The sequence below is a fragment of the Cricetulus griseus genome, chromosome 2 (assembly GCF_003668045.3).
Source record: "Cricetulus griseus strain 17A/GY chromosome 2, alternate assembly CriGri-PICRH-1.0, whole genome shotgun sequence".
In the NCBI taxonomy this organism is placed as follows: domain Eukaryota; kingdom Metazoa; phylum Chordata; class Mammalia; order Rodentia; family Cricetidae; genus Cricetulus; species Cricetulus griseus.
The window spans coordinates 161,042,563-161,067,227 of NC_048595.1; the positions used below are offsets into that span (position 1 = coordinate 161,042,563).

At 43.6% G+C, this 24,665-nt stretch overlaps 1 protein-coding gene across 1 annotated transcript in view; it reads left to right on the plus strand.

Annotated features, from left to right (window-relative positions):
* The first annotated feature begins 1,519 nt into the window (after positions 1–1,519).
* The window catches only part of Setbp1 (SET binding protein 1), a 319,028-nt gene continuing 295,882 nt past the window's right edge, over positions 1,520–24,665 (plus strand). The window contains exon 1 of the mRNA XM_027397975.2: positions 1,520–1,984. Within this exon, the coding sequence (XP_027253776.2) occupies positions 1,520–1,984 (465 nt within the window). The remainder of the gene's footprint in view (positions 1,985–24,665) is intronic.

Consider the following 24,665-nt stretch of genomic DNA (forward strand, 5'->3'; position numbering starts at 1 on the left):
AACAGAAAATGTTCAGGCATGTTTCCTGCTGGCAGTAGGGACAGTGCTCAGTGGGGTAGGCAAGGCGACTTGGAAGTAAGGAGACCCCAGCTAGAAGACATGGCAGTTCATATAGTTCTGGAATGTTAGGCTTTCTCTTACAGATGGACAGCTGGGCTTGCCCTTGGCTTTTGCATTTATGAGTCTCAACTAACAAATAAATAAACTAGGCATGAGGGTGATTAAGAGGAAAGGAGAGTTGGCTAATCCAGGGATTGTCTGGAGAAAGCCTGCTTTTTCTCTTCTCATCTTGGAGAAAAGAGGGCAGAGAAGATTCTGGAAAGATTCCTGACACTTTTGATGGCTTGTGAAATGTTGCTTCTCTCTTTCTTTTGCTGTTCTGTTATGTGGACAAAAAGGCCCTTCATCCAAGACGCAAGAAAAGAGGTTAAAATTGTATAAATGGGTATTTTATACAAGTGGCAGTGATTAGATACCTTATGTTTCTGATGATACAATCATTTAAAAGTCTGTTTTGTATTAATCCTGGTGGTGTTAGTGATTTCCTATTGAAACCTTTTTGGTTTTCTTATCAGCTCTCATTTCACGGAGGTTTAAGAGACAGATTGCCAGGTGTGGAAAATCCCAGCATTTGGTAGACTGAGTCAAGAAGATAGCCACAAATCTGAGTTTAGCCTGAGAGACACAATGAATTCTAGGGCAGCCTACACTACAGAATGAGACCCCTGTGTCACAGAATGAAAGACAAAACCCCCAAAGCAAATGAAACAAATGAGTAGAAACAAAACTAGAAAACTTTGCATAATGGAGACAATGTGTGATTTGAGTAATGACAAGTGACAGCCAACAGCCAGGAGGTAGATAGACTAAAGGATGCCAGTCCTCCAGAAAAGGGGTGGGGCGGGCGGCTTTTCAGGGGCAGCAGAGAGTGTTGTTCATTTTTCAAACTGTTCCTCAGATGGAAGAGGGGAAGTGACAACAGAAGCTATCTGGATACAGTTCCTCCAGACCTGTATCAGCACTGAGTTTCCTTTCACTGCAGTTGGTTTTACTGGTGTCAAGTCCACTGTGGCTTCAGTGCAAGAAACCTCCAGTTGTTACTGGCTGAGGTCTCACCTCTCTCATCTTTATTATTGGGCCTGCAGCTGTAAAAAGTAATAATAACCCATCATGACGTCATGTGTGGATATGTTTCCCTTGTGCTCTAGTATAATTCAATTTGGGTATGGGAGCTTTCGGACTGATTTTCTGATACTGTAGACGTGTGGGAAGGACTTTAGAAACTGGGATTGGATCTATTGGGGTCCAGTTCTTTCCAACCACAGCCACTTATCTCTCTGCTTCTCAATTGCAGATCTGATCTCTCCTGAGCACTTCACTACATCTCCGTTCTTAGGACGCTGAAACCAGCAGCTGGACTACTTTGTTCTTGGAATTTTGGGTGCCCTCTTTTTTGATCTTTTTTACTTCCCTTCATCCCTCCTCCCTCCCAAGAACTCCCGAAGACTGTAGGATTATCATGGAGTCCAGAGAAATTTTAAGTAGCTCTCGGCAAAGAGGGAGCGAAACAGAATTCCTTCCAGGCTCCTCATCCAAGTCCCCAGCCGCTCCTGGCTGTTCAGGAGAGCCTTTGAAAGGCATCCCTGTGGGTGGAGAACGCATGGAGCCAGAGGAGGAGGATGAATTGGGCTCAGGACGCGATGTGGATTGCAACTCTAATGCAGACAGTGAGAAATGGGTGGCTGGAGATGGCCTGGAAGAGCAGGAGTTCTCCATCAAAGAGGCCAACTTCACCGAGGGGAGTTTGAAGCTGAAGATTCAGACCACAAAGCGGGCTAAGAAACCCCCCAAAAACCTGGAGAACTATATATGCCCCCCTGAGATCAAGATCACAATAAAGCAGTCTGGGGACCAGAAGGTGTCTCGTGCTGGGAAAAATAGCAAAGCTACAAAGGAAGAAGAAAGAAACCACTCCAAAAAGAAGGTAGGAATCTGTGCCTTGAAGGTTTGGTTTGTTTCTGTTTCTTCTGTTCTCTCACCAACTTTAAAGGTCAATTTACTTCTGGATATATTTACTTGTGAATCAACTGACCTCTTTGATAGAATATTTAGGGTCTGTGGTCCAAAGTTCTGATATAATATGTATATGCTGAGTTGGTCATTGTGTATTTGATACTCACCTAGGAAACATAAGATCTGGGAAATGGCTTGGGAGCTTATCCTGTCAGTTAGGCAATAGCCTACAGGCCAGGTCAGCCAAGCCCTGCAAAAGTTTGAGATGTGTTTTTGTTTTGTTTTCATCTTAACATTTGCATCTGTTCTCTTAACTGGTCAGTCAGAACAGTCGCAAGTGTCACAACCAACTATTGGTTTCATTCGTTAGTGTTGTAGGTCTCTCTGAGGTGAATGCTCTGAGAAACCCTGTTTTCATTGTGTTGGATTCTGTAGGGTCAAGAGATAGTTGCCCTGGAAGCAAGCCATCAGAGAGTAATGCTAGAGGGGGAACTAGAGAAGCTGAAGGTCTAGGGTACAACTGACTGATTCCTAGCCTGGGAAATGATGAGCTTTAAGGCTCTGTGTGAAGTGAATTTGTTTCACTGTCCTAGTAGTCATAAAACAAGGCATGCAGATAAAGGTGCTTGGTAGTATCAGTTCATTGGGAACCAGTCGGTCCATATTTTTATTGAGTGTGTGTGTGTGTGTGTGTGTGTGTGTGTGTGTGTGTGTGTGTGTGTGTGTATTACAGTGACCTTCCTTCTGGGGATGGATATGGTACTCAGCCTCTAATAGCAGAAGACTGACTCAGTCCAGAAGCCTTTTGCCTTCAGGACTCTTCATGCCCTGGGCATGGCTCTGAAAGAGAATTTTGTTGACAAAGTTTTTGGGTTCAAGTTCTGTCTTACACTGATGTGCAATTATTTATGTGTGCTTGATGTGGTGTAACAAGTTAGCTTGGTACAACAGTGCCCTGGAATGTTCCTGTCACCAGTGGTCACATGGGCTTCATGGTTTTCATGCAACAAAATGAGTAGAGCTCTTAGCAGAGCTGTGGCCACCCTCATGGCAGGTGTTTACACTGGTATTTTGCACTGAAAACCAGAGACATTCAAGCCTGCAGAAGTTTTTCTCAGGCATTGCAACTCCTTACAGTTGGCTCAACAACCTTGTCCTGTGTTTAAAACTGAAACTTTTTCATCTACAAGCCCTTCTATTCCAGGAAACCAGGGCAGTTGTTTCACTGCTATGGTAGCATTTGGGGACACAGAGGAACACTGTTGGCTTCATTTGCCAGAACATGTGGGTCACACACTCTCCTCCTCCCATTACAACTTTGCAGTGGTTAATGAGTTCTCTGTTTTGAAAACAAAGGTTATCTTCATACCTGATGGGAACTTTTGAGTCACTTATAAAGTGACATTGTTGCTTTGGAGTTGTGTGTCCCCAGCTTTGAAAATGACTACTGTTGTCTCTGACCACTGAGGTGGCCCAGTTCTTTTTGTGTTGTTGAACTGCCTGGGTGGGGGTGGGGTGGGGTGGGTAGGGGTTGGGAGATGGGGTACATTGCATGGTGATTTCTTTCTCTCTGTTCCTTCCATACTGGGATTTGAGTAGCAGCTTATATTTGGGGTCTTCAACCCCAAATTTAGGCCAAACCAAAGTGTGAATGAGGCCAGCCATCCCCATCCAGGAAGCATGGTGTTTTAGTTAGAAAGAAAGATGAAATGTCTTATTTGAACATGTGTTTTTCCTCGTGTGGTAAGCATTTTTATACCACACTGTTAGAAGAAGTGGGAAAGAAGGGGGGCAGATTCGCAGTCCTATTTTATGATGTCACTGTGATGGAATAACATATAAAATGTTTTAGCTCTTACACGTTTGCTAAATATTGTTTGTCTGCATCTTTTCTACATTTACTCACACTGAAAGCTGTTACTTTCCAGGAATGAGCGTATAAAGTTAGTAGCATGAGGTTGTGATTCCTTGATAGATGACAAAAACATTCCCTCATCTCTATTGGATTAGAATACTAACTTTATTACACTTCAAATTCCTGTCATTTTGCAGAGATCAAGCAAAAGCTGAAGTTGAGGGTATGTGTGAAAATCTTGCTTGTTGTTTGTATGAAAAAATTCAGTGATGTGCACTTGCAGAATTTACCTTAAATAAATAGGGAGTATGTGATGGGTGACAGGGACAGAGAAAAGATGGAGATAGTCTCTTGTGACAACAGACTGCTACCTGTTTTTGAGATCTAGTCTTTTGGCTATCTTAGAGGAGTGAGCCCTGTTTTGAAGATGTGTGCATAGACTTGTCACTATGAACCAAGTCCTACTCTAGGAGGTGCCAAGAGGCCACATGGACCTGGCCCTTTAGTGGGTGGAGATGTTTTCTTGGGGGCATTTGGATGCATGTTCTGACATTGAGCAAGGGTTAGCAACCACAGCCTGTGGGCCAAGTCCAGCCTCCTTCCTGTTTTTCTACAGCCCACACACAAAAATTGTTTTTTTTACATTTCTGAAAAGATTTTTAGAAATCAAAGAAAGGGAAATATTTTGAAGTATGTTAAACTTCTTTGAAATTCAAATTTCAGTGTCCATAAATAAAGTTTTAATGGAGTGAGGCCAAGTGCACTTGATTACATTTTGTCTGTGACTGCTTTATTATTGCAATGGCAGAGTTGAGCAGCTGTCACCCTGACACTGTGGCCTGTAGAGCTTCAACTGTTTACTAACTGGATCTTATACAAAATGTTTCAGGCTGAGGAGAAAGCCCAGTTAGTAAAGAGATTGTCATGCGTGCATAACGACCTGCCTTTGGATCTCAGAAACTACATTAAAAATAAAAAGACATTGTGTTTCGTATATCAGCAGTCCTGCCATCTATGAGGTGGAAACAGGAAGGTGGCTGGGGCTTCCTGGAGAGCTCCTCTTGCTAAACTCCAAGTCTAGAGAAAGACCCTGTATCTGGGAAAAGTGCTTGTTATCTGTCTCTGTGTACTTGCACTCGGTTACCCGTACCCCCAAAATGTGTTTCCCACATTGACTTAGGGGAAGACAGATTTCAGGATGGCAGGGTTTTGTTTCATTTTGGTTTGTTTCGAATGACACCAGGTTCAAGTATGGAGGCTGGCAGAAGTTGATCGTTACAGTATCTTCTTTTATTTTTAAGCAGAGATTAATAGTTTGTTCAGGTGATTGTTGGCAGCCACAGGCAAAGCCAAGTTAGACTGGGTTCCGCTTGATTTTCTGTTTTAGAAAATTCTCTCCCTGGGAGAATTGTAATGTGAGGCACCCATCACGAACGCATTCTTTGCCTTGTTCATGACCATTACACATGGTCTTCAGCTTAGGGATGATGATGATGAGGATGCCCACTATTCTGTACCACTTTCATTCCAGATTTCGAAAGTAGGAACTAACCCTCCAAACTGGAGAGCATTTCTTGATGGTGAGTGATCATAGTTACTTCGATGGAAGAACTCACAGAAAGAGCATCCAACCATCCCAAGGCTGATGGACATTTTTCTTTTTTACATTCCAATACCAGTTCCCCCTCCCTCTTCCTCTCCTCCTCTCCCTCCCCTCCTCCTCCCATCTGCTCCTCAGAGAGGGTAAGGTCTCCTCTGGAAGTCTGCTGCATTATCTCCTTGAAGCAGGACCAAGGCACCTCTCCACCCCCACACCCCTGTGTCTAGGCTGGACAAGGTATCTCTCCATATAGAATGGGCTCCACTGAGTCGGTTTGTGCGTTAGTGTTAGATCTTGGACCCACTGCATAGACTTTTCTAAGGAGTGCGGGGACCTAGCATAGGGGCCTGGATGGCCTTCAGGAGAAGACTTGTGACCATCGGCTCATGAGAAGTGTGAAAGCAGTGTTTGGTGGGTGTAGATTCTCACAACATATTTCCAGGGCTTTGTAGAGAGATGGCTGACAAGTGACTTGTTTTCTTGTCAGATCACCAAATCTGTTGCATCTTAAAGTTACTCAGGTCAGTAACATCATAATTTGTGCTTGATCCAGCTCTTCTTCAGGCCAGTCAATAAAAACAGCAGAGACCATGAAGATGAATCTCCAGAGGCAAGTTCCGGTTTAAAACACACATGAGGCTAGGCGCTCCCATCACTGACAGATGGGAGGATGCTCTCAGCTCAGAGCTAAGCAGCTCTGTGTCAAGACAGGGGATTAGAGACACTGGTCTAAGTTCAACTGCAAGAGAAGGGGTGGGGTGTCCTAGACACAGTCACTCTGCTGCCAAATGGCTCTGTAATTTGGATCTGCTTTATAACTTTGCTGAAGCCCAGTTTCCTCGTCTGGCAAATCCAGATGAAAACGTCTACATGATGTAACTTGAGAGACTAGGGGGAAATGGCTAATTTATTTCAGCACGAGTCACCATAAGAGTTCTGATTTATTGAGTTCCATCACCTGCTAGCTCTCTATTGGCTGACTGGCTTGGAGTCATTTTCCTTGCCAGCCCCTTTGACAGATCGTGCCTGTAAATATTCCTTAAAAGAGGAAGGTACCATGGTTGTGGATTGCTTTTTGGGAGCATGAGCTAGACAGGGTAAGGCTGCCTTTGAATCTGGTCCCAGTATGTTCTAAAGCTGATGTCTTTAGTCCCTGAACAGTCAGGTCCATGCCATCATTCCTTTCACACCAGCTAGACCACATTTGGATGTATTTTCTTTATTTCCAAATATGGAAGAGTGTATAAGGTAGCTTCCAATGAATTTAAGTGTTACTTTCCCATAGGGTTGTTATTAAATTTATTTGTCTTTGATGAAAATATAACTTTTATTTCATGTTTTTGACATAATTTCATTTTCCCCCTGGCTGGTTAAATCAGGAGAAATCATTTCTTCTAGTGCCAAGGACTCCCACCTCCTATTATCAGGTGTCACCTGTGATAAAGAATATGCATAGGACTAAGCCTTGGCCACCATCGTGTGTCTGGGCAGATTTTGTGTTATTTTTTCAAGTGCAACCTCTCCTGGGAAGCCTTTGCTCACTCATCCTCACACAGGACCTCCCTTGTGTCAAACACATAAAGTACAGTGACAAAAGTAAGTTCGGTACTATGGATGGAAACCAAGGGTCACAATAGATTGAGAGGCATGAATGGGTTTGTTTTGAGTCTGTAAGTCTAACAGCAGCAGAAGGACTTGCATGGGGAAGAAGGGGTGTTTGGGCCTGGGATGTGGTGCAGAGAGGAAGAAGGAGCTGTTGGGTAAAGTGAGTGCAAACAAAGATGATCTCCTCCGGTGTCACTCACCTTTTGTGGAGTAGGTTGAGTGGCACATTTCTCTCTTGGCCCTCTGTGTAATGGGTATGCTGAGGAGGGGAAGAGTGGGTGGCTGTGGGCTGCTGGGCAGAGGCTGTGACTTTGACTCACCTCAGCTGATTCTTCTAAGATTTAAGAGTGTCTGGTCATTGTTCCTCCTTCCAGTCTGGTCACTATGAGCATGAGCTTGAGTCCCTCTTCCTGCCATTCATCAGGTGCCCCTCTGTTGCCATTATTTTGGCAGGGGCACCTTCTCTTGTCTCTTCCTGTTGTATGACTTGTCTGAGCATGGGAATGTAGTGTTTCCAGCTCCTGGGTCTCTCTGATTCTTCTGTCACCACAGCTGCACCTGGCCAGCAGGGCAGGTCTTGCCAGCATTTCTTTGTAAAGGGCTGAATTTATCTTCTTGATTAATTATTTTTGCCTGGGCTTATTTATTTATCCTTTTAAAGTAACACGTTCCTATTTATTCATCACCCAGGAAATGTTACGGAGGGAAGAGCATTTGGTTATTTCATAGTTAAAATAGCACCTGTGGGGTGTATGACCCTCCTCTGGAAGTATTGTTTCCCAGGCAACAGAGATTATTTCATGGGGAAGGGAAAGGAATAAGGGAGCACATTGCAGGTGGAGCTGGGACCCCAGCACCAGCTCTGCATCTGTTATTAAAACCCGAGGCAGAAGGTGTTGCCTCCCTCAGTCTCCATGTCTGAATTTCCACTGAAAACATTCAGAGCTATTCTGCTCATCAGGCCTGGAGTGCGCTCTAAAGAGTTCCAGTTATAATACATGGAGATGTTTGACCTTAATCTAGGCAGCTGGTTTTATCACCAAATTGTTTTCTCTACACCTGACACCCCCACCTCCCCAGTTGAGCAAATGAAAAGCCCTAAAGTAATGGAGGGCATAACAGAGTTGAGCTTTGAAAGTGGTGAGATTTTCCCACCTTTTGCTATGTTTCAGTCATTTTCCACATGACCCTGGCCTCTTTTTTGACTGTTTTTTGTTTGGGACTCTCTAAGAGTAAATTTAAATCATCAAGCTGGCCTACTTCCTCTTGGATTTAATAGTATCTTGGTGGTTAATTTCTCCTCCTACTCCTCAGGTTTCTCCAAGGACTTTTTTATATTTATTTTTTTTATTGGTTCATCTCTGGAACACTCAGGGTCAGTGTGCTACAAGGACCAGAAAGAAAGGTGTGAACACCTTTCTCTCAGTGACCAGATGCATTTTCCATGTGAGGACCCCACAGTGAAAGAGCCTGTGCTAGGACATGCTAGCCTAGCCCTTCCTTCCTGAATCTCAGGGACCACACAACACTTCCTTGTTGCCTTTGTGAGGAGGAGGGGCTGGTTCCTTGGCCAGCCTTCCTTGCTTAGATTCCTGTCTTTCATTTCTCTGACTATGCATCAGAAACCTTTCCATGTGGCACTGGTTCAGTGACCTGTACAGTGCTAGTCATAGGGGGCTGGGACTGTGCTGCATATGTTAGGTGGAGGAGGCCTCCCCTCCCCGCCCTCAGCTGATGTCTGCACCAACATCTGCTGATACAGAGTTGCTAGGTTTTGGTGAGGTTTGGGTAGTGGAAGTGAGGTAGTGGGAAGATTGCTATAGGATTTATTTAGAGAGGTGTTAAAGGTCTTCTATCTCTCCAAAGGTCATTTAGGCCACAAACCAAGATTACTGCTGTGTGAGATGGTGGGTGATTCAGAATGAAAGTTCTGAAGTGTCAAAAGGACCACTTCCACTTGCAGTTCAGCTGGTAGCTCAGACTGCTATTCTTTGCACAGCACTCCCCTTCTTCATCATTGCAGTTCTTGCCCACAGAAAGTCCTGCTATCCCCACTTTCCCACAAAACCCTTAGTTTCATTTGCTGTTTCCCTTTTTGTTCTTCTTAAACAAGGTCTTCTGTGTAGTCCAGGCCTTAAATCACCATTCTCCTGTCTCTGTCCTCCTGTGCTGGAATTACAGGCATGCCCCTCAAGGACTGGTTGGCATTTCTTTCCGTATTTTTATTTTTTTACTAAAGGCAATAGGAACAATTGTTTTTTGTCTCCCTATCCAAGTTTTAACTCTTAGTATTCCTGTCACTTTAATGAGAAAACAACCCATTTTCAAGGTGCTACATGCAAACCTCTTAGGACACACCCACCAACCTTGTTTGTTCACAGGTAGGTTATTTGGCTTGGGGTTGATTGTGTATTGCAGAAAGCAGCTAAGGCTAGAGCACAGGGATGTGGCAGGGGCATTCTCACAGTCAGGGCCAGAGACCTAGCTACCAGCTTCTGGCAGCATTCAGTAAAGACAAGCACTCACCATGAAGCATTAAGTCATGTACTTTTGGGATTTTGTTATCCACAATAAATTATAAACTCATCAATTATATGGGACCATCTGTTTGGGGGATGGGCTTCACTTTGACCCTCAGAGTCACAATGAGCCTGTGGGGACTCACCCCAAAGAGAAAGGTTCAGTGGCCAGGAGACAGAGGACAAGACAGTTAACAGAGTTAAAGGTCCCCAGGTGATGAGTGTAGATACACACAGTTAGAGCTTCAACATACAGATACCTACATGACTCTTAATCATATAGTATCATAGCAATTGTACTAAAGTATTTGAAGGAGAAGCAGCAAGACCCCAGTGTCAAAGGTGTGCAAGCTGAGACACAGTTTTATGGAAGTGTGCCAGAATATGGTCTGCCAGGGAGACACACATTGCAGGAGGCCTGTCTATTTGGGTATTTTTCCAGCTCCCACAGTATCCCAGCAGATCCCTTTAGGGCAAGGCCCCCAGAACATTTCTCTCTCAAGTTACAGTCTGTTGTTGTATCATAACACACCCCACTCCACCTGATGCACCCTAACTCTACCTTCCTGCACAGCGTCAACTTCCCTCACCCGCTCCATTGGCCTGTGACCTCACCAGGGAAACAATAGAGGCCTTTCTTTGCTCTGAAAAGTCCAAGCAGTTCCTACCTTGTGAGGCCATTTGATAATCATCATTCGTATCATTTACAGATTGCTTTGGTGTTTTCTAGACCTTGTTTATTGAGTATTTTTCCTAGAGGGTCTTTGCCTCCTGCACTGGCAAATTTCACAGTGAGGAAAGGGAGGTATGGCCTCTAACCCTTAAGAAGGGTCCTTGTACCTTGAGAATGAAAGTATTCAATTATGAAGAGAAATGTGCATACGACTACAAGCAGCCTTCTATGCCAGGACAGCTGGTTTCCCTGGTAAGTTTTGTGATTGAGAAGCCAGATCTGAAATTACAAGCTCTTCACCATACCCTGCACCCCTTGGGGTCTAACTTAGAGCAGGTATTTTCCGAGTGGGTCAGGGTGTACCTGAAGTGATCTGTTAGAGTGAACAATGGAACTCTTCATGGTTTCTCCATCTCCGTCCTTTGGGAGGCAGGGAGGTAGAAAGCAATTTATTTGGGTGTTTGACTCCTCCTTCCACCTTCTCTGAGATGTTTCAGTTTTCCTACTTGAATACTCCCATTTTAATAAATGGAGGGTTACTGTCACTCTGTGCTTTGGGTCTCTTTGTCTCTCTGTCTGTCTGTCTCTCTCTCTGTCTGTCTGTCTGTCTGTCTGTCTGTCTCTCTCTCTCTCTCTCTCTCTCACACACACACTCACACACACACACACACACACACACACACACACACACACACACACACACACACACACACACGCACATATTCAAGGCTCTGAGTCCCATCAGGGATCTGAGAACAGTCAACCAAAGCAGACTAGAATCAATACTTGGTCAGTGGGTGGGAATGGGGGTGATGGAAGGGGGTGGGGTGTTAAAAGAAGCTTTAGTTCAGAAGACAGAATAGACCCACAATCCTGTCACATTTCAGAACACTGGAGTCATCAAATGTGTGGAGACTCTGAGCTTTTCTTCTAAAACATCTCAGAGGAACAAAACTTCCCATCCAAATGTGAGTGTGTTATTCTGCTGATCTGGGGCCCCAAGGGATGGGACTTGACACTTCCAGGCAACCTTTGTTGTAGAAGGCTCCTTCATGCTTGCCCTATCCTTATCGTCTGTAAAGCCTAAATACTTCCATTTCCTCCAAGTGTTCTTCAGGTCTCTCATGCCAAATGACCCTGTTTCCTGTGCTAGAAAGACAGGTTTGTCACTGTCCTTCTTAAAAGGTGTTTAAGTGTTGAGAACTTACAGAAGCAGATTACTTTGCCAAGGGGTGATTTGGCCTGTAGAGCTCTGTGGGATTGCAACCTTGCCTGCTGTTAAGACTAAATGTCTCTAAAATATGACCCTAGGCCATATCAGCTTTCTGGTAGCTTTGGTTTTGTTGATGTACATTGAAAGCAAGGAACCTTATCAAATCAATACTGCCTCTTGCTAACTCTGATGCTTTTAGCCATCATATCTATCTTCAGTGGATCCTGTTGGCCAAATTTCAGGTATTTTCACTGTTTTTCTTTTCTGTAATGCTATCATGTTTTCCTGCACATTGAGGCAGAGGTGCAAATCAAGTTAGTGGAACTGTATTGGAAAGTATTAGGAGGTGTGGCATTGTGGGAGGAGGTGTGTCACCAAGAAGTGGGCTTGGAGGTTTCCAAAATCCAAGCCAGGCACATATCTCTTTCCTTTGGCTGACTTCTAATGCAAGCTCTCAGCTACCACTCCATGCACCATGCCTGCCTCTTCCTGCCATGATTACCTTGGACTAACTGTCTAAAACGGTAAGCAGAGCCCTGGTTGAATGCTTTCTTTTGTAAGAGTTGCTTTGGTAATGGTGTCTCTTCACAGTAATAGAAGAGTTATGAAGACAGAAGATCTAAAGATTAACATAATCACTATTAAGATTATGATATACTTACACTATTTTGACTAAGAAAATCATGAGATCTATCCCCAAAGCTGTCTATGGTTGGGATGGTGATATTTGGCATGGTTGCTGTCTGATTTTGTAGAACTTGTACACCAAAGGAGACATTAGCAGAATTATCAGGAATGTACAGTTTTTGTTTGTAGCTAGGAAAGGCATGAGCGTCCTTTAATCTGATTACAGCTGGGGAGGCTGTGATTTCTCTACCTAGGCATGTCAGTAGTTCATACTGAGAGTATAGTCCAGACCTTTTAAAGTCTGGATGTTTGTCTTTAAAAGGCTAGTTTGCAAAATTATCATTATACATTATTTTAATCTTTAGATGTGTTTTTTTATTATGTGTTTAAGACTATTTAGGTGGCCAAAAACTAGCCCCTTTGTCACCCTGGTAGGTTTAGTTGAGGGCATTTTCTTTTTATTCTTTTTTATGTATGTATATTGTCTAACACCTGGGTATCTATAGCCTCCTTAATCAGGAGAATGTGGCCACCCCAAGCTGCAGGACCCTTTGTGAGATGCCGCAAAGTCCCCGATATAGTTAACTTTGAGAGGCAAGAGCCAAAATATTGGGTGTGTTTTCAATGCCTGCTCTGGTGGGGATGGTGTTCTTTATATATAGGAAGCTTACCTAGATTTTGAATGTTATTGTTTGATCCAATTTTATATTCTGTAACCCCCACCTTGAAAAGGAAATTTAATAGAGGTATTTGACAAACATGTGTATCTCTCATTTTACATGTATTACAACCTTAATGAAATCTTATATTTAATAATACTATATGAAGGCTAGTCTTGAAAAATAAATTCATATAAATTGGCCCTAGAAGAATTTACAGTGTACATCACCCAGAGGCATCTCAACCAACTCAAAGCATTTTTTCCTAATTTTTTTTTTTAGTCATTTATTACACACATGAAATAGTTTGTGAAAACCTGTTTTAGAAAAAAATTCATTATCTCTGTACCCAATGTTAAATTTTATAACTTAATGAAACTTTATCTTAGGCTCCTCAATGAATGTTGTTTTATATAAACAAGTATCATTTTAAGGTTTTTATGAAGCATTTAACACACCCACGCATATATCTTTGTAAGCTTTAAGAAGATTACCTTAGTTTACAAGTATGTACTTACAAGGCCTTTTAAATACTTGCATTCATGCATAAGCACACAGACATTTCAAAGTTATATCAAGCACTAAACAAATTGAAGTAAAAATAGCTCATGAAACATAAAATGTGAATGAAAAATCTAAGCAGTCACAGGTTTGGTAAACAGTTATTTTGGGGAAGTTTAGGGACAAAGTGAGTTTTGTTTCACATTGTAATAAAATGACTTAGAAACAATGACAAGAAACATAAATACACAGGACACAGTTAAGTAAGTAAGGGAAAAGTTTGCATGTCTATCCTTGCAGGGAACAAGGGCAGCTCTTGAGGGATCCTTACCTCTGCTTTTGTTTGTCTGCCAGCAATGTCTTAAGTACCTTCACTCCTTTAAGGTGGTCATGTCCTTGGGGCATTCCTGGGGTCTTTGTTAACACTGAGAAGGAAGCCTTCTTTTACAGATCAGTCTGTGTAGCCTGAGGTTCCTGTATTATTGAAAGCTCTTGGGCTAGTTATTTGGGTTAGTTAGTAAGTTTCAGGAAGTGGGTTACTAAGTTATGTGGAAAGTCAATGGGAAAGGCAGAGCAATAGGCCTGGCAAGAGGGGAAGTGTAGGCCATTTGGGAAGACAATAGGAAGCAAAGGTCTCTTGCATAGTGGAGACAGAGAACTGGGCTTTGGGAGTTTACAGGAAAGAGAAAAATCAATTTAGGGGACATGTTTAGATTGTGTCCGTGGGTGCCAGTTGTCCAGTCATGTAGAAGTGGTCATTAGAGACATTTTCCAGCTACTTTTTATTGCTGAATGTCTACAATGAAAAAAGAACATGGTCCCTGTGGTAGTACTGTAGACTTAGAAACAAATAGATAACACAAACCTTTACTCCTAGTGTGTCTTACAGAACTTGGTTTTCTGCCTTTGTTTTCTTTTTATAGCATCAGTTCTGGTAGAGCACCATCAAGGCTTGGATATAGGCTTTTTATACCATTTCCCTTGGTTCCTACAAAACAGGCCCATATGTAGGATGGTATTAGAGTTTAAGATTTTAATCTACTGGCTGGCTTTTCCCTCCACCAGCTTGTATTTGGACAGGACAGTATTACAGTAAAATGTTAGCCTTAAGACTCATCTTACCTCTGAAAAATATATTGTGGGGAAGGGGAAGTCCCATGATGATCCATCCCAAGGAAAGAGGAAGAGAAATCATAGAGTCTCTGGAGTGGAAAAGGGACTCTCTTCTGCATACCTTAGGCCTTCAAAGTATTTGAGCGCCCTTCTTCCCCTCTTCAGATTCTAAGTGTCCTTGATGATGGCCCTGAGCATTTTCACAAAAGAATTAAAAATACTGGTTTGTACTCCAGTGCTCTTGCGCTTACTCCTTCCTCAGCTGAGATTGAAACAACTGCCTGGTGTTGCCTCTCTCTTCAAGGATTATATGCTATAATATTGGGTGAAAGCCCCTGCTAGTAACCTGTCTAAAGTGTTTCCTTTATCTCAGTGGAATCAGTTCTCTATCACAAAAAGCTATAAAAATAAACAATTAAATGAGAAGAGAAGCAAAACCAGACAGAACCAAATGCTGTCAGTCTTGCCTAAGAGATGATTGCTTGTATGAATGGCTTTGGCCCCTTTGTTTTCAAATTGCTATTCAGGTAGAAAGTGCAAGTAGGTGGTATTCCCCCAACACACCTGATTTAATTCTCAAGGGAACATCTTAATAGTTGGGGAACTCCACACATCTTCATACCTTTGGAGACAGGAGTGTCTGAAGCAAATCCAAAGGAAGAGCTGAGAACAAGTATGGTGGAGTAGAAAAAGAAGTGAATTGGGCAGTAAAAAATGTGGAGATGGTTTAATCTTTCTAAGGTTTAGGGATTACCACCCCCCTCTCGCCCCACCCATTACATCTGTAGGGTTCATCAACAGGAATCTAGAGCATCAGGACTCACAAGTTGCCTGGGAATCAGTGAGAGGTAGCATATTACTCAATTCCAGAGTTACTTTGATTGGGGATAACTAGCCTCCAAAATATTATTGAGAACTTGGGTAGCATGCTCTCCTGACAGTTCTAGAGTTACCTCAGTCAACAAAGACCAATCTTTCTGACCAGCAAGCATCAGGATCCACAAGCTGCCTTGATCAAGCAGGGTCAAGCTTACTCCCCAAGCCTCATAGAAAAGGTATGGGTAACTCTCTCAGTGGGGATGTTTGTTCTTTCATGGAATGATTGGGAGGAAACCCAAAAAGAAAGAGCCACCCATTCCTGGAAATTCCACATGCCTCCAGAACCTGGTTGGTATGTAGGTAAAACATCATCTTAGCATTAGGAGAACTTAGGGAAATATGACATTACTTCCTTGGTCTGATATAGGAAATGTAGTAATCTTAGTACCTGGACATATGAACATACAGAGAACATTGAAGAGTAGCCATTCCTTTTCAACAAAAGGCACCTGAGTTAGATTCCCATAAATGTGGCAAAAGACATACTTGTGGAGAAGGGGTGAGTACCTTGAGGTACATAGGCCTGAGATAGCAAACCAAGGAAAGACAAAGGAGAAGAAACACTATAGTCTCCACCCAAAGGAGGGAAGTTCCCTTATTGGGAACACCAAAAGATGTCACCTGCATCTATTTTGATTTCTGCTTGATTCCTGTATTTACAGGGGCAGGGGGCCATGAAAGAGGCAGACGGAATGGCAAAGTCTGCCCAGTGTTCATAGATGATGCTTTTGTTATGGGATCATATACAAAAGCTGGGAAGTTCCAAGATTCCATTTTACCCCACCCAAGGATAACAGGGGAGAAGAACAGAACTATCTGTGACCTTCTGTGTAGACAGCTATTCAAATTTTTTACACTTTAAAGATGACGCCATGACTCTTTTATACTAGCTTGTTAACCCTCATTTAAAGTTTCTGCATCCTTGGGTGGCACTTCCACCTAGAAAAGCAACTACCAAGGCATAAGGGGCTCCATGATCTAAGACAGTGTCAGCATCCTCCATTTTGCCTTTGGAGTCTTTGGGCCCAACATTGCCAACTGCTGTCTGCTCTCTTCTTTTTCTCTAAACTTGATCCAATTTTTTTTCTGGGCTCAGAAGGGCAGGTGGTATGAAGGGAAGAAAGAAGTAATGCCATGCTCAGGGTGAGAAGATAGCCAGTTAACAGTATTGTTTATAAACTCCCCTTCAAGTGGCCATCAGCAAAAGCCACATGGGAAAAAAGCCGAGGGGGGGGGAAACATTACTTGTGCACTCCATGTTTGGCTCTCAACCCCAGGACAAAGAGCCCCTGGAAATTGACCTGAATCATACATTAAGGTTGTGTCCCCAGAGGAACTTCTTCACCACCCCTTCCTGGTTGCCACAAGTTACCAGGGAAACTTTGGTTTCCCTGGCAAAATCAGTATAGTTATGGAAATCCTGGGGAAATATAACTGATTGTCAAAATGTGTTTCAGGTAAGAGATGGAATGGAAAATATTTTGACAAAGCATGCTCAGAGGTGACCACTGCCTCCCTTTGGCATGTTCCTTGAGTATTTTAGTGAAGTAACTGTTAATCCTCCCTGTTTTATAGACTTGGGAAAGGTCTCTGAGGGCCTTTAAAATGGCTTGCCTGGGGTTACAGCTAATTAGGGGAGCAAGGGGAGGTGTGGGCTCAAACCTTAGGTTCCCTGGTTTTTAGCAGAGGACACCAGCATTGAAAGATCCCTCACTGCTATCTGGCTGGGCCATCTTTAAAGTGAGAAGAAGTGTTGAATAACTTGTAGCTGGTCTGGTTTGTGCTGCTTTTGAAGTCTAGGCTATGTGAAGCTGAGCATTCCTGATTTTTCCAGGGGGGCTACAGTTCCTTTCTGGGATTGGCCCAGCTGGAAAACAGTCTGCAGGTTCCAGGAGCAGTGAGACTTGGGGCAAAGTGATGCCCCACCGAGGTAGGCTTCTTGCCTAATGAGTTCACTGAGATTTAATCCAGGGTTATTTGTAGGATCTTGCAAAACACCCTGCTTTGGAGTAAAAAGGCAGAGTTCAGTAAAGGGCCCTTCTGGAACACTTGGCTGTGCACTGTCATCAAAGACTTACAGATGTGTCTTACCTTTTACCATTGAGTCATGGCGTCATCCACACAGTTCATATTGGGGAACAATGAAACTGAATTACATCAAAAACAAACAAAAGTAGAGAAAGCCACATCATGTTTTAAGTAAGTTTACAACTTCTGTGTTTTGCTACATTCACTGTTATCCTGGGACACCTGCTAGAAGGAGACAGTTATCAAACTGGGACTCTGAGTTCAAATACCCATCCTGCCTTTAACAAAGGAGTCTGTGTTTTCTCATATTTAACAAGAGATCAATATTGTCTTTCTTCCTTCTACACATTGTTGTGAAGATCCTCGGAGTGAACTATACAGGGGCTGGTAAATGCTAACTGAGCCATGGAATTAGGGGGTACCCTTCTGTGGAGTGATGCTCCTGCAGATTCTAAAGATAACCTCCAAAGAAGCTTTCCCATTGCTCCCTTCAATATCTTCTCTGCCTGGCTTCACTCTGCTGTTGATAAAACCCCCAACGTGGCTGTGACTGACAACAGCTGCAGGTTGGAAATGGTCAGCCTCAGGGCCCAGATACCCGCCACATGGTGTAATTACCCTTTGTGAAATTCTGGGGTGAGAGGTCAGCTCTCATTGCCCATCTTTGTCACTTTTCAGTCATCTGTATCCTGGTGGCAGTTGTGTTATCCCAGCATCCTTTCCCTACCCCCACCCCCACCCCTCCTGGAGCTCAGGAGAAAACCATCTGCTGAGTTGGCTTTCAGGAGATTTTTTTTTTTAAATACCAATTTCCCTTTGTTCCGAAGCAACCTCCAATCAGGGTTTGTGTCTGCTGGGTTTGACGAAAGGCTGGTACTGTGTTTCACGCTCCCTGAGGAAAGGTTGCCCACTTGCTTTTCTTTTTGATTCGATTCCCTGCCATTCTGTGGGACAGTCAGAGGTTGCAGCTGCCACTGTCAGCTGTGGCTTGGGGACCCCCTTTTTTTTTAAAGTCTATATAGTGATGCCTTAGCAGGAGGGAAACCACCCCCCCAAAAAAAAATAGAACACAAAAACAAACTAGAGGGAAAAAAATGGAACCAACTCCTAAACAAGGCTTTTTTTTTTTTTTTTTCCATTTCCATCTTGTCTTATAACTCACTTCAAGATCCTACTGTTGACTCCAGGACATGCCTTGTTATCCCTAGGATTTTTTCTGGGCAACATTTGGTATCCAATCTCTGAGGTACCCAGGTTTCCCTCTGGAGAACAAGACCGAATGTCAGAGGTAAAGGAAAGATACTTTTGTGGAAAGTCCATTTGTTGTGTGCTGACAGTTAAAAGGCAAATGATACCATCCCCATTCTATAGGTGCAGACAGTGAGACATTGAAACTAGCAGCAACTGTCCTGGGCTGTGCAAGTCAGCCAGGAAGCAGGGAGTACAATGCCAGCCCTCCATGCTTCCAGGCAGCTGGCAGGGGCATGCTCCTGAGCAGTTGTGCCTAGGTGACTGCAGCTTAGACCTTCATGAGACCCACAGCTCCCTCAGTGCTCCAGTTGCTAAGTCTGTAAAATGAGACCACTGCAGTGAGATGTCTGGGAAACCAGAGAGAGTTTAGTCAGATTTCAGCCACCCCCAGCAGCTCATGGTTTTCTCCCTTTTCTGCTGTTTTCCCATCAGTGCAGTTCCTCTCTGCAGATGGAGGAGGTGACAGACACAGCATCCTCTCAGCTCTCCTGTGACTATGCAGCCTGTGAGAGGGGTGGCCTTTATAGTGCCTTTATTACACCTTATGGTGATTTGACACTGAGGTCAGGGATGATATTGGTGAAAATCTGCAAAATTGATGAAGCTTCTCTTCAACCACTTTCTACCTCCTGCCACTGTCGGTTGCATGAGTGACCTGGAGCACTGGGACCTGCAGATTCCTGTAGGCAGATATATAGAGTACCATAGTAGTAAATGCAACAGACAAACTCACCAGAGAGGGACAGAGAATGAATGGTACAGAGTGAGTTTTGAAAGGTGTGTGTGTGTGTGTAGTGTATGGTGCACTGTGTGTGTGTGTGGTGTGCTCTGTATGTGTGAATGTGTGTGAGCATGTATGCAGACTTTAAGGTTGTGTCCCCAGAGGAACTTCTTCACCACCCCTTCCTGGTTGCCACAAGTTACCAGGGAAACTTTGGTTTCCCTGGCAAAATCAGTATAGTTATGGAAATCCTGGGGAAATATAACTGATTGTCAAAATGTGTTTCAGGTGTGTGTGTGTGTGTGTGTGTGTGTGTGTGTGTGTGTGTAGTGTATGGTGCACTGTGTGTGTGTGTGGTGTGCTCTGTATGTGTGTGGTGTGCTCTGTATGTGTGAATGTGTGTGAGCATGTATGCAGACTTGCATAGGGTAGGTGTGTGTGTGTGGTGTGTGCTTACAGGCACATGTTCATGTATGAGAATTTATTGACTATAACAGGGTATCTGTGCAGAAAAGTGTCATCTGAAATGAGGGATTCTTACTAAATGATTTCTCCTTTTGTTTTCTACAGAGAATTATATGTGAAAACAAAATTTGTCCTAACAATTATGGAGAGATAGACTCTAGCAAGTAGCCCACTGGAGTCAGTGAGGTGGCCAGTGTTGGTGTCCACGTACTCCATGGCAATGAGGAGGAAGGGCTGGAAATAGCAAATGGAGAATCTGACATCTGAACAGAAGAGTTCTCAGCTAAAGTGGGACTCAGAGGGTCTCAGAGCTTAGCCTCATGGGCCTTGGATGTCAATGCGGATGCTAATTATCCCACTTAAAGTACACTCTTCCTCCACATCATGGAGTCACTCATTAATTTATTCATCCATCTAATCAAAAGGATTTTCTTCAATCACGATTTGTTGCACACCAGGCAATATTCTAGAGAAGTAACTGGGGCTTGTTCCTTAAGTATCCCATTGGGGATGTTTCTGGTTTTACTTGTAAGCTATGTCAAAGTAGAAATCAAGACAGAAAGGCTTCCCCACAGCAACTCAGCTGGGAAATGCGATGTCAACAATTCTCAAAAAGTACCTTGTGACCGACTGGTCAATTTCATTGAGTGATAGGGACAATCTATCTAATTGAAAGAAAAGATAAGAGACACTGTTAAGCAGAGTGAGATGAGACATGAGTGAAAGACCTCTATTCCAGTGTCTGGAAGACACATGCGGCTTTGTGGTATGGACATATTTAACCTGGAGGGATGTCCTTGGGATGTCCCTGTAGGAAGAGGAATGGAAGGTAGCAACTGTGGCAAGAAGTTATTGACTCCAGTAGAGGAAATAAAAGCAAAAATCTGAGAAATTAAGATCGCTGAAACATAGCAGGGGCCAGGGCATTGAGACAAACCAGGTCCAAATGTGAGACTGAGCTACTCCAAGCTTAGGAAGGAAATGGCAGCCTCTAAGAGAATACACACACAGATGGATGCTTGGTTCTGTGTGGTGACAGCATTTCAAGGTCTAGGAGAAAGGGGCTTCCTTGAAAAGGCTCCTAAGTCCAGGTGATCTTTGCAGAAAGGGAGGGAGTGCCCTGGAGAACCCAACCTACCATCCTGGGGCCTTTGCAAATATATTTGCTGTAGGACACAAGGTATTGGCAGCTTGCTACTTGTGTTGAAGACTCTGTGACATCCTGTAAGAGACAGCTTCAGGTAGGTCTGGACCTGGGCTGCCCTAGGCTAGGCAGCTGTGCCTCTTTGCGCCTCTGGACCTCCAGGGAGGAGCAGGGGGGAGCTTCTGGATGCCTGCCTTTCCTTCTGGCTCCATTCCTAATGATAGATGACCTTTGCTCCCAATTTTACATTCGTGGCAGATTCCCCTTCTTGTAGGCCTGATGGAGGCAGGGAGCTGCTGCTTCTGCGCCTCTTATTTAACACAGGGAGGTAATTGGTGTCTTTTGGAGTTTGTCTTTCTCAGAGTAGGATAGTCTAGCATCAGAGATTCAGAGTCACAGCATGCAGTTCACAGGCAATGCAGGTCAAGGGCTGATTGGGAAGTCAGATAAGGAGACAGTCCTGGCAACCCCAGAGAGCACAGGGCCACTTCCCTAGGCATCTGTGCAATGTGCCATGTTTCTCTTAAGTTCCCTTGTTTCTGGTCTTTATGTGCACTTTAAAACTCATTTTATCCCATAGCTGATGACACAGGGAGTTACTTTTCTTCTCTTTCTCCAAACAAGGCTTTCATGAAAGTAAGGGTATAAGGAAAACCAGTGTATCTTACCCTTTAGGGTGACATATCCTAGTTCAGTTTAGCCATCTGATTGTGACCCATTTGTAGACAGCAAGGATGGCCCACGGGCACTTGGTGTATGAGAAAGGAATGGATATGCAGATGGCCATGATGGGGAATTTCTACCATCAGAAGGTAAGAGAACAGAGCACTAGTGTGAAAGAATGAATTAGTTATGGCAAATCTCGTTAGTGTCTATTGTAAGCAGAGGGGCTAAGCCATCTGTGGCCACTTTCAAAACTGTTCCTTGTTTTGCAAGGAACTCCCCACCAAAGCAAATCATCGTGACTTCTAGTTGTTTGCATATTGTCACTTGTTTGCCAACTAGAGGGTGTCTTGACATGTGTATGTGAGAGGGCATCTGTGTGGACATGTATGTGCTTATTGAACAGAGTTGATATACTTTTGAAATCGATGTTTTGGGGAAGCTGGCTGTTGGCTAAAGAGAAGAAGAATCCTGAGACAGTCAGACTCTCTTCTCCAGTTGATGCCTCCAGGGCCCATCTCTTCTATCCTACTGCTCTGACTTCTTTTAAAATTTGTCTTAATTTCTAAGTTTTTAACCAGTGTTCTTTCTGTACAGGCAAGAGGCAGGAGGTAGTTAGAGCAGCTCACTGTACCCTCCAAGGGATGCCTTTATTTTGGATCTGTCCTCAGTGTATCTGGATGGTCAAATGTTGAAGACATTCATGCTTCCTCTCCTTTGTCCTCTACGTGTTTACAGTGGTTCCGATGTTAGTATATGGCCTTCAGGTGCTAGAGATGCAAAGGCTAAAAGATCACCTTGACTCCTTCTTCCAAGAACTTCGTGGGGTTCTGATGTTTGTGGGAATTGCATGCCTTGCAGATGTGACAGCCAGAGCTCTAGAGGACTCAGGTGGAGGCCACTGGATCTGATGGGCACTGACCCCAGGTTTTGTACTGAAAGGCAGATTAAGGCATGTATGTGGTCAGAGGCTGCCAATCAAGTTTTCTAAGATGTCTGGGCTGGCCAAAGAAACAAGTAACTGCAAATTGTAGAAAATTAAATGTAAAAATTCCCCCTCTTCTCATCACCCAGAATTCTGAGACAAGGATGATACAAAGGCATCAGAACTTTGGGCAAAAGTTGGAGTCTTTATTATAATTCCAATAACACCAATAATTGGGAAACTTCAATAGCTCTTTTCTTTGCACCTTAATTTTGCTTTTGTGAAGTTAAATAAACATTTTACTTGTTTGCTTCTCCTTCCCTGCCTCTCACTCTTGCTTTACTGGAGGCAAACTCTGACTGTAAAGAAAGTGCTTTCTGCTCCTCTGGAGACCTCTTTGTATCTAAATTGGTGTTGTCCATAGCTGTGCAACAGGGCACATTGATTACCATTGCTGGACTCGTACACACAAAGAATGTGGAAGCAGAAAGGAACCTTCAGAATCCTCAGGACATTTTCCCTCCATAGAGGAATACACAGAGCCCATTTTAGTGGAGTCTCAAGATCATATGGTCAGTCATTGCTCGTGTAGAGAAACACACACACACACACACACACACACACACACACACACACACACACACACACCCACTTTCTAGTTGTCACAATGCTGGTTGTAAAAAACAACAACAACAAAAGATAAGACACTGGATTGCTGTGGGCAGTCATTGCCCCTGCTTGGGAGCCTGCCCTGCCTGCTTGCTTGGCCCATGTCACTACAGTCTGGCACTTTCCTCTTGAACCCTCCTGAACCCGCCATGCCTTTGCCCAAGAAAATCAGATAAAGGGGCCTTTTATTTCCTAGCTTCCCTGTGTATGCAGCATTCAGAGAGGAGGGGGTAGGCACAAGGGTAGGGAAAGTAGAAAACATTTGTCTTTCAATACCGACCTGACGTGAAAGCTTCACTACTGGGCATTTTGAGAACCAGCTAAATAACGGTTGCAGCTATGACAAAAGATAAAGCTGACCCACCAGTTTTGCAGTTGCTTAAACATGATTTACCCTGCATAATGCTGCCTGGGACCTGAGTGCCTCATTTCTAACGAGCCAAGAGACAGCACAATTAATTACTCAGGAAGGAGTGTTACAAGACAGGAACCTAGTTGTTACAGAAGAAAATGTCCTTAAAATATTCCCATTTTCCTCAGATAGGGACTGGAGCATTCAAAAAGGATACCGCAAACATGCTAGTGGACATATACAAGGATAAAGGATACAGCTAACATGCTAGTGGACATAAACAAGGATAGAAGGATACAGCTAACATGCTAATGGATATACATATACAATAATGAGGAAGAAATGTCTTAGTGATCCCGATGCAAGGTGTGGGGTCTGGGAAATTAGCCAGATTCATGAAGTAAGGTGGTGTACTAGGGAATCATCATGTAGTTTTGCTACATAGGAACACTGTAGAATGTAGACCATCTCTGATAGGCAATTCAGGAGCCTTGAATCTCAGGGCCATGCACATTTGAAGAATATGGTGTTGAAGTTGGAGACCGAGGGCATATTTAGGCTAGAGAGTACTTGAACCCATTTACCTGATGCCCCTGTCTCCTATGATGTCCTGATTTTTTTTTTTTAAGTCAATCTTTTGATCACACAGGCAAATCTCAAATGTACTCTTCTGGCTCTAATGGCTTTGGAATAGTCTGTCATCCAACCTCTCTTAGATTAAACCTACTAGCTGGGAAGTCAGTGTGGTGTGGATTGTCTCTGCTGGGAAGATGAGAAGGGAAAAGCTGAAGGATTTGAAGGTCAAAGGTCAAAGTCCTGGGGTTAACAGCAGCCAAAGGGGCAGGATTGAAATATTTGCAAAAGGTTGACAGGCAACTGAATGGGGGCAGACAAGTGGCAAATTCCTGTTTTCTCTTGTAATTGAGGAAATATTTTGAGTGGTATTTAGTTGGACTGTATAATTCGTGGGGGTGGTGTCTGGAAGTGGAGAAGGAGACTATGAATGGGAAATTATTAAATTACTGTTGGGAAGCCAGGTCATAGAGTGGTGTACACACATGCGCCTCCTCCCATGAGTCCTCACTGGGTGGCACAGCAGTCTCATTTCTTCACAGACTGATTGAGTGCCTGCTCTTTGAAAACTTGCTCTCCATGAAGGGGTTGGTAACTTCCTACAGGGAGTGACATTG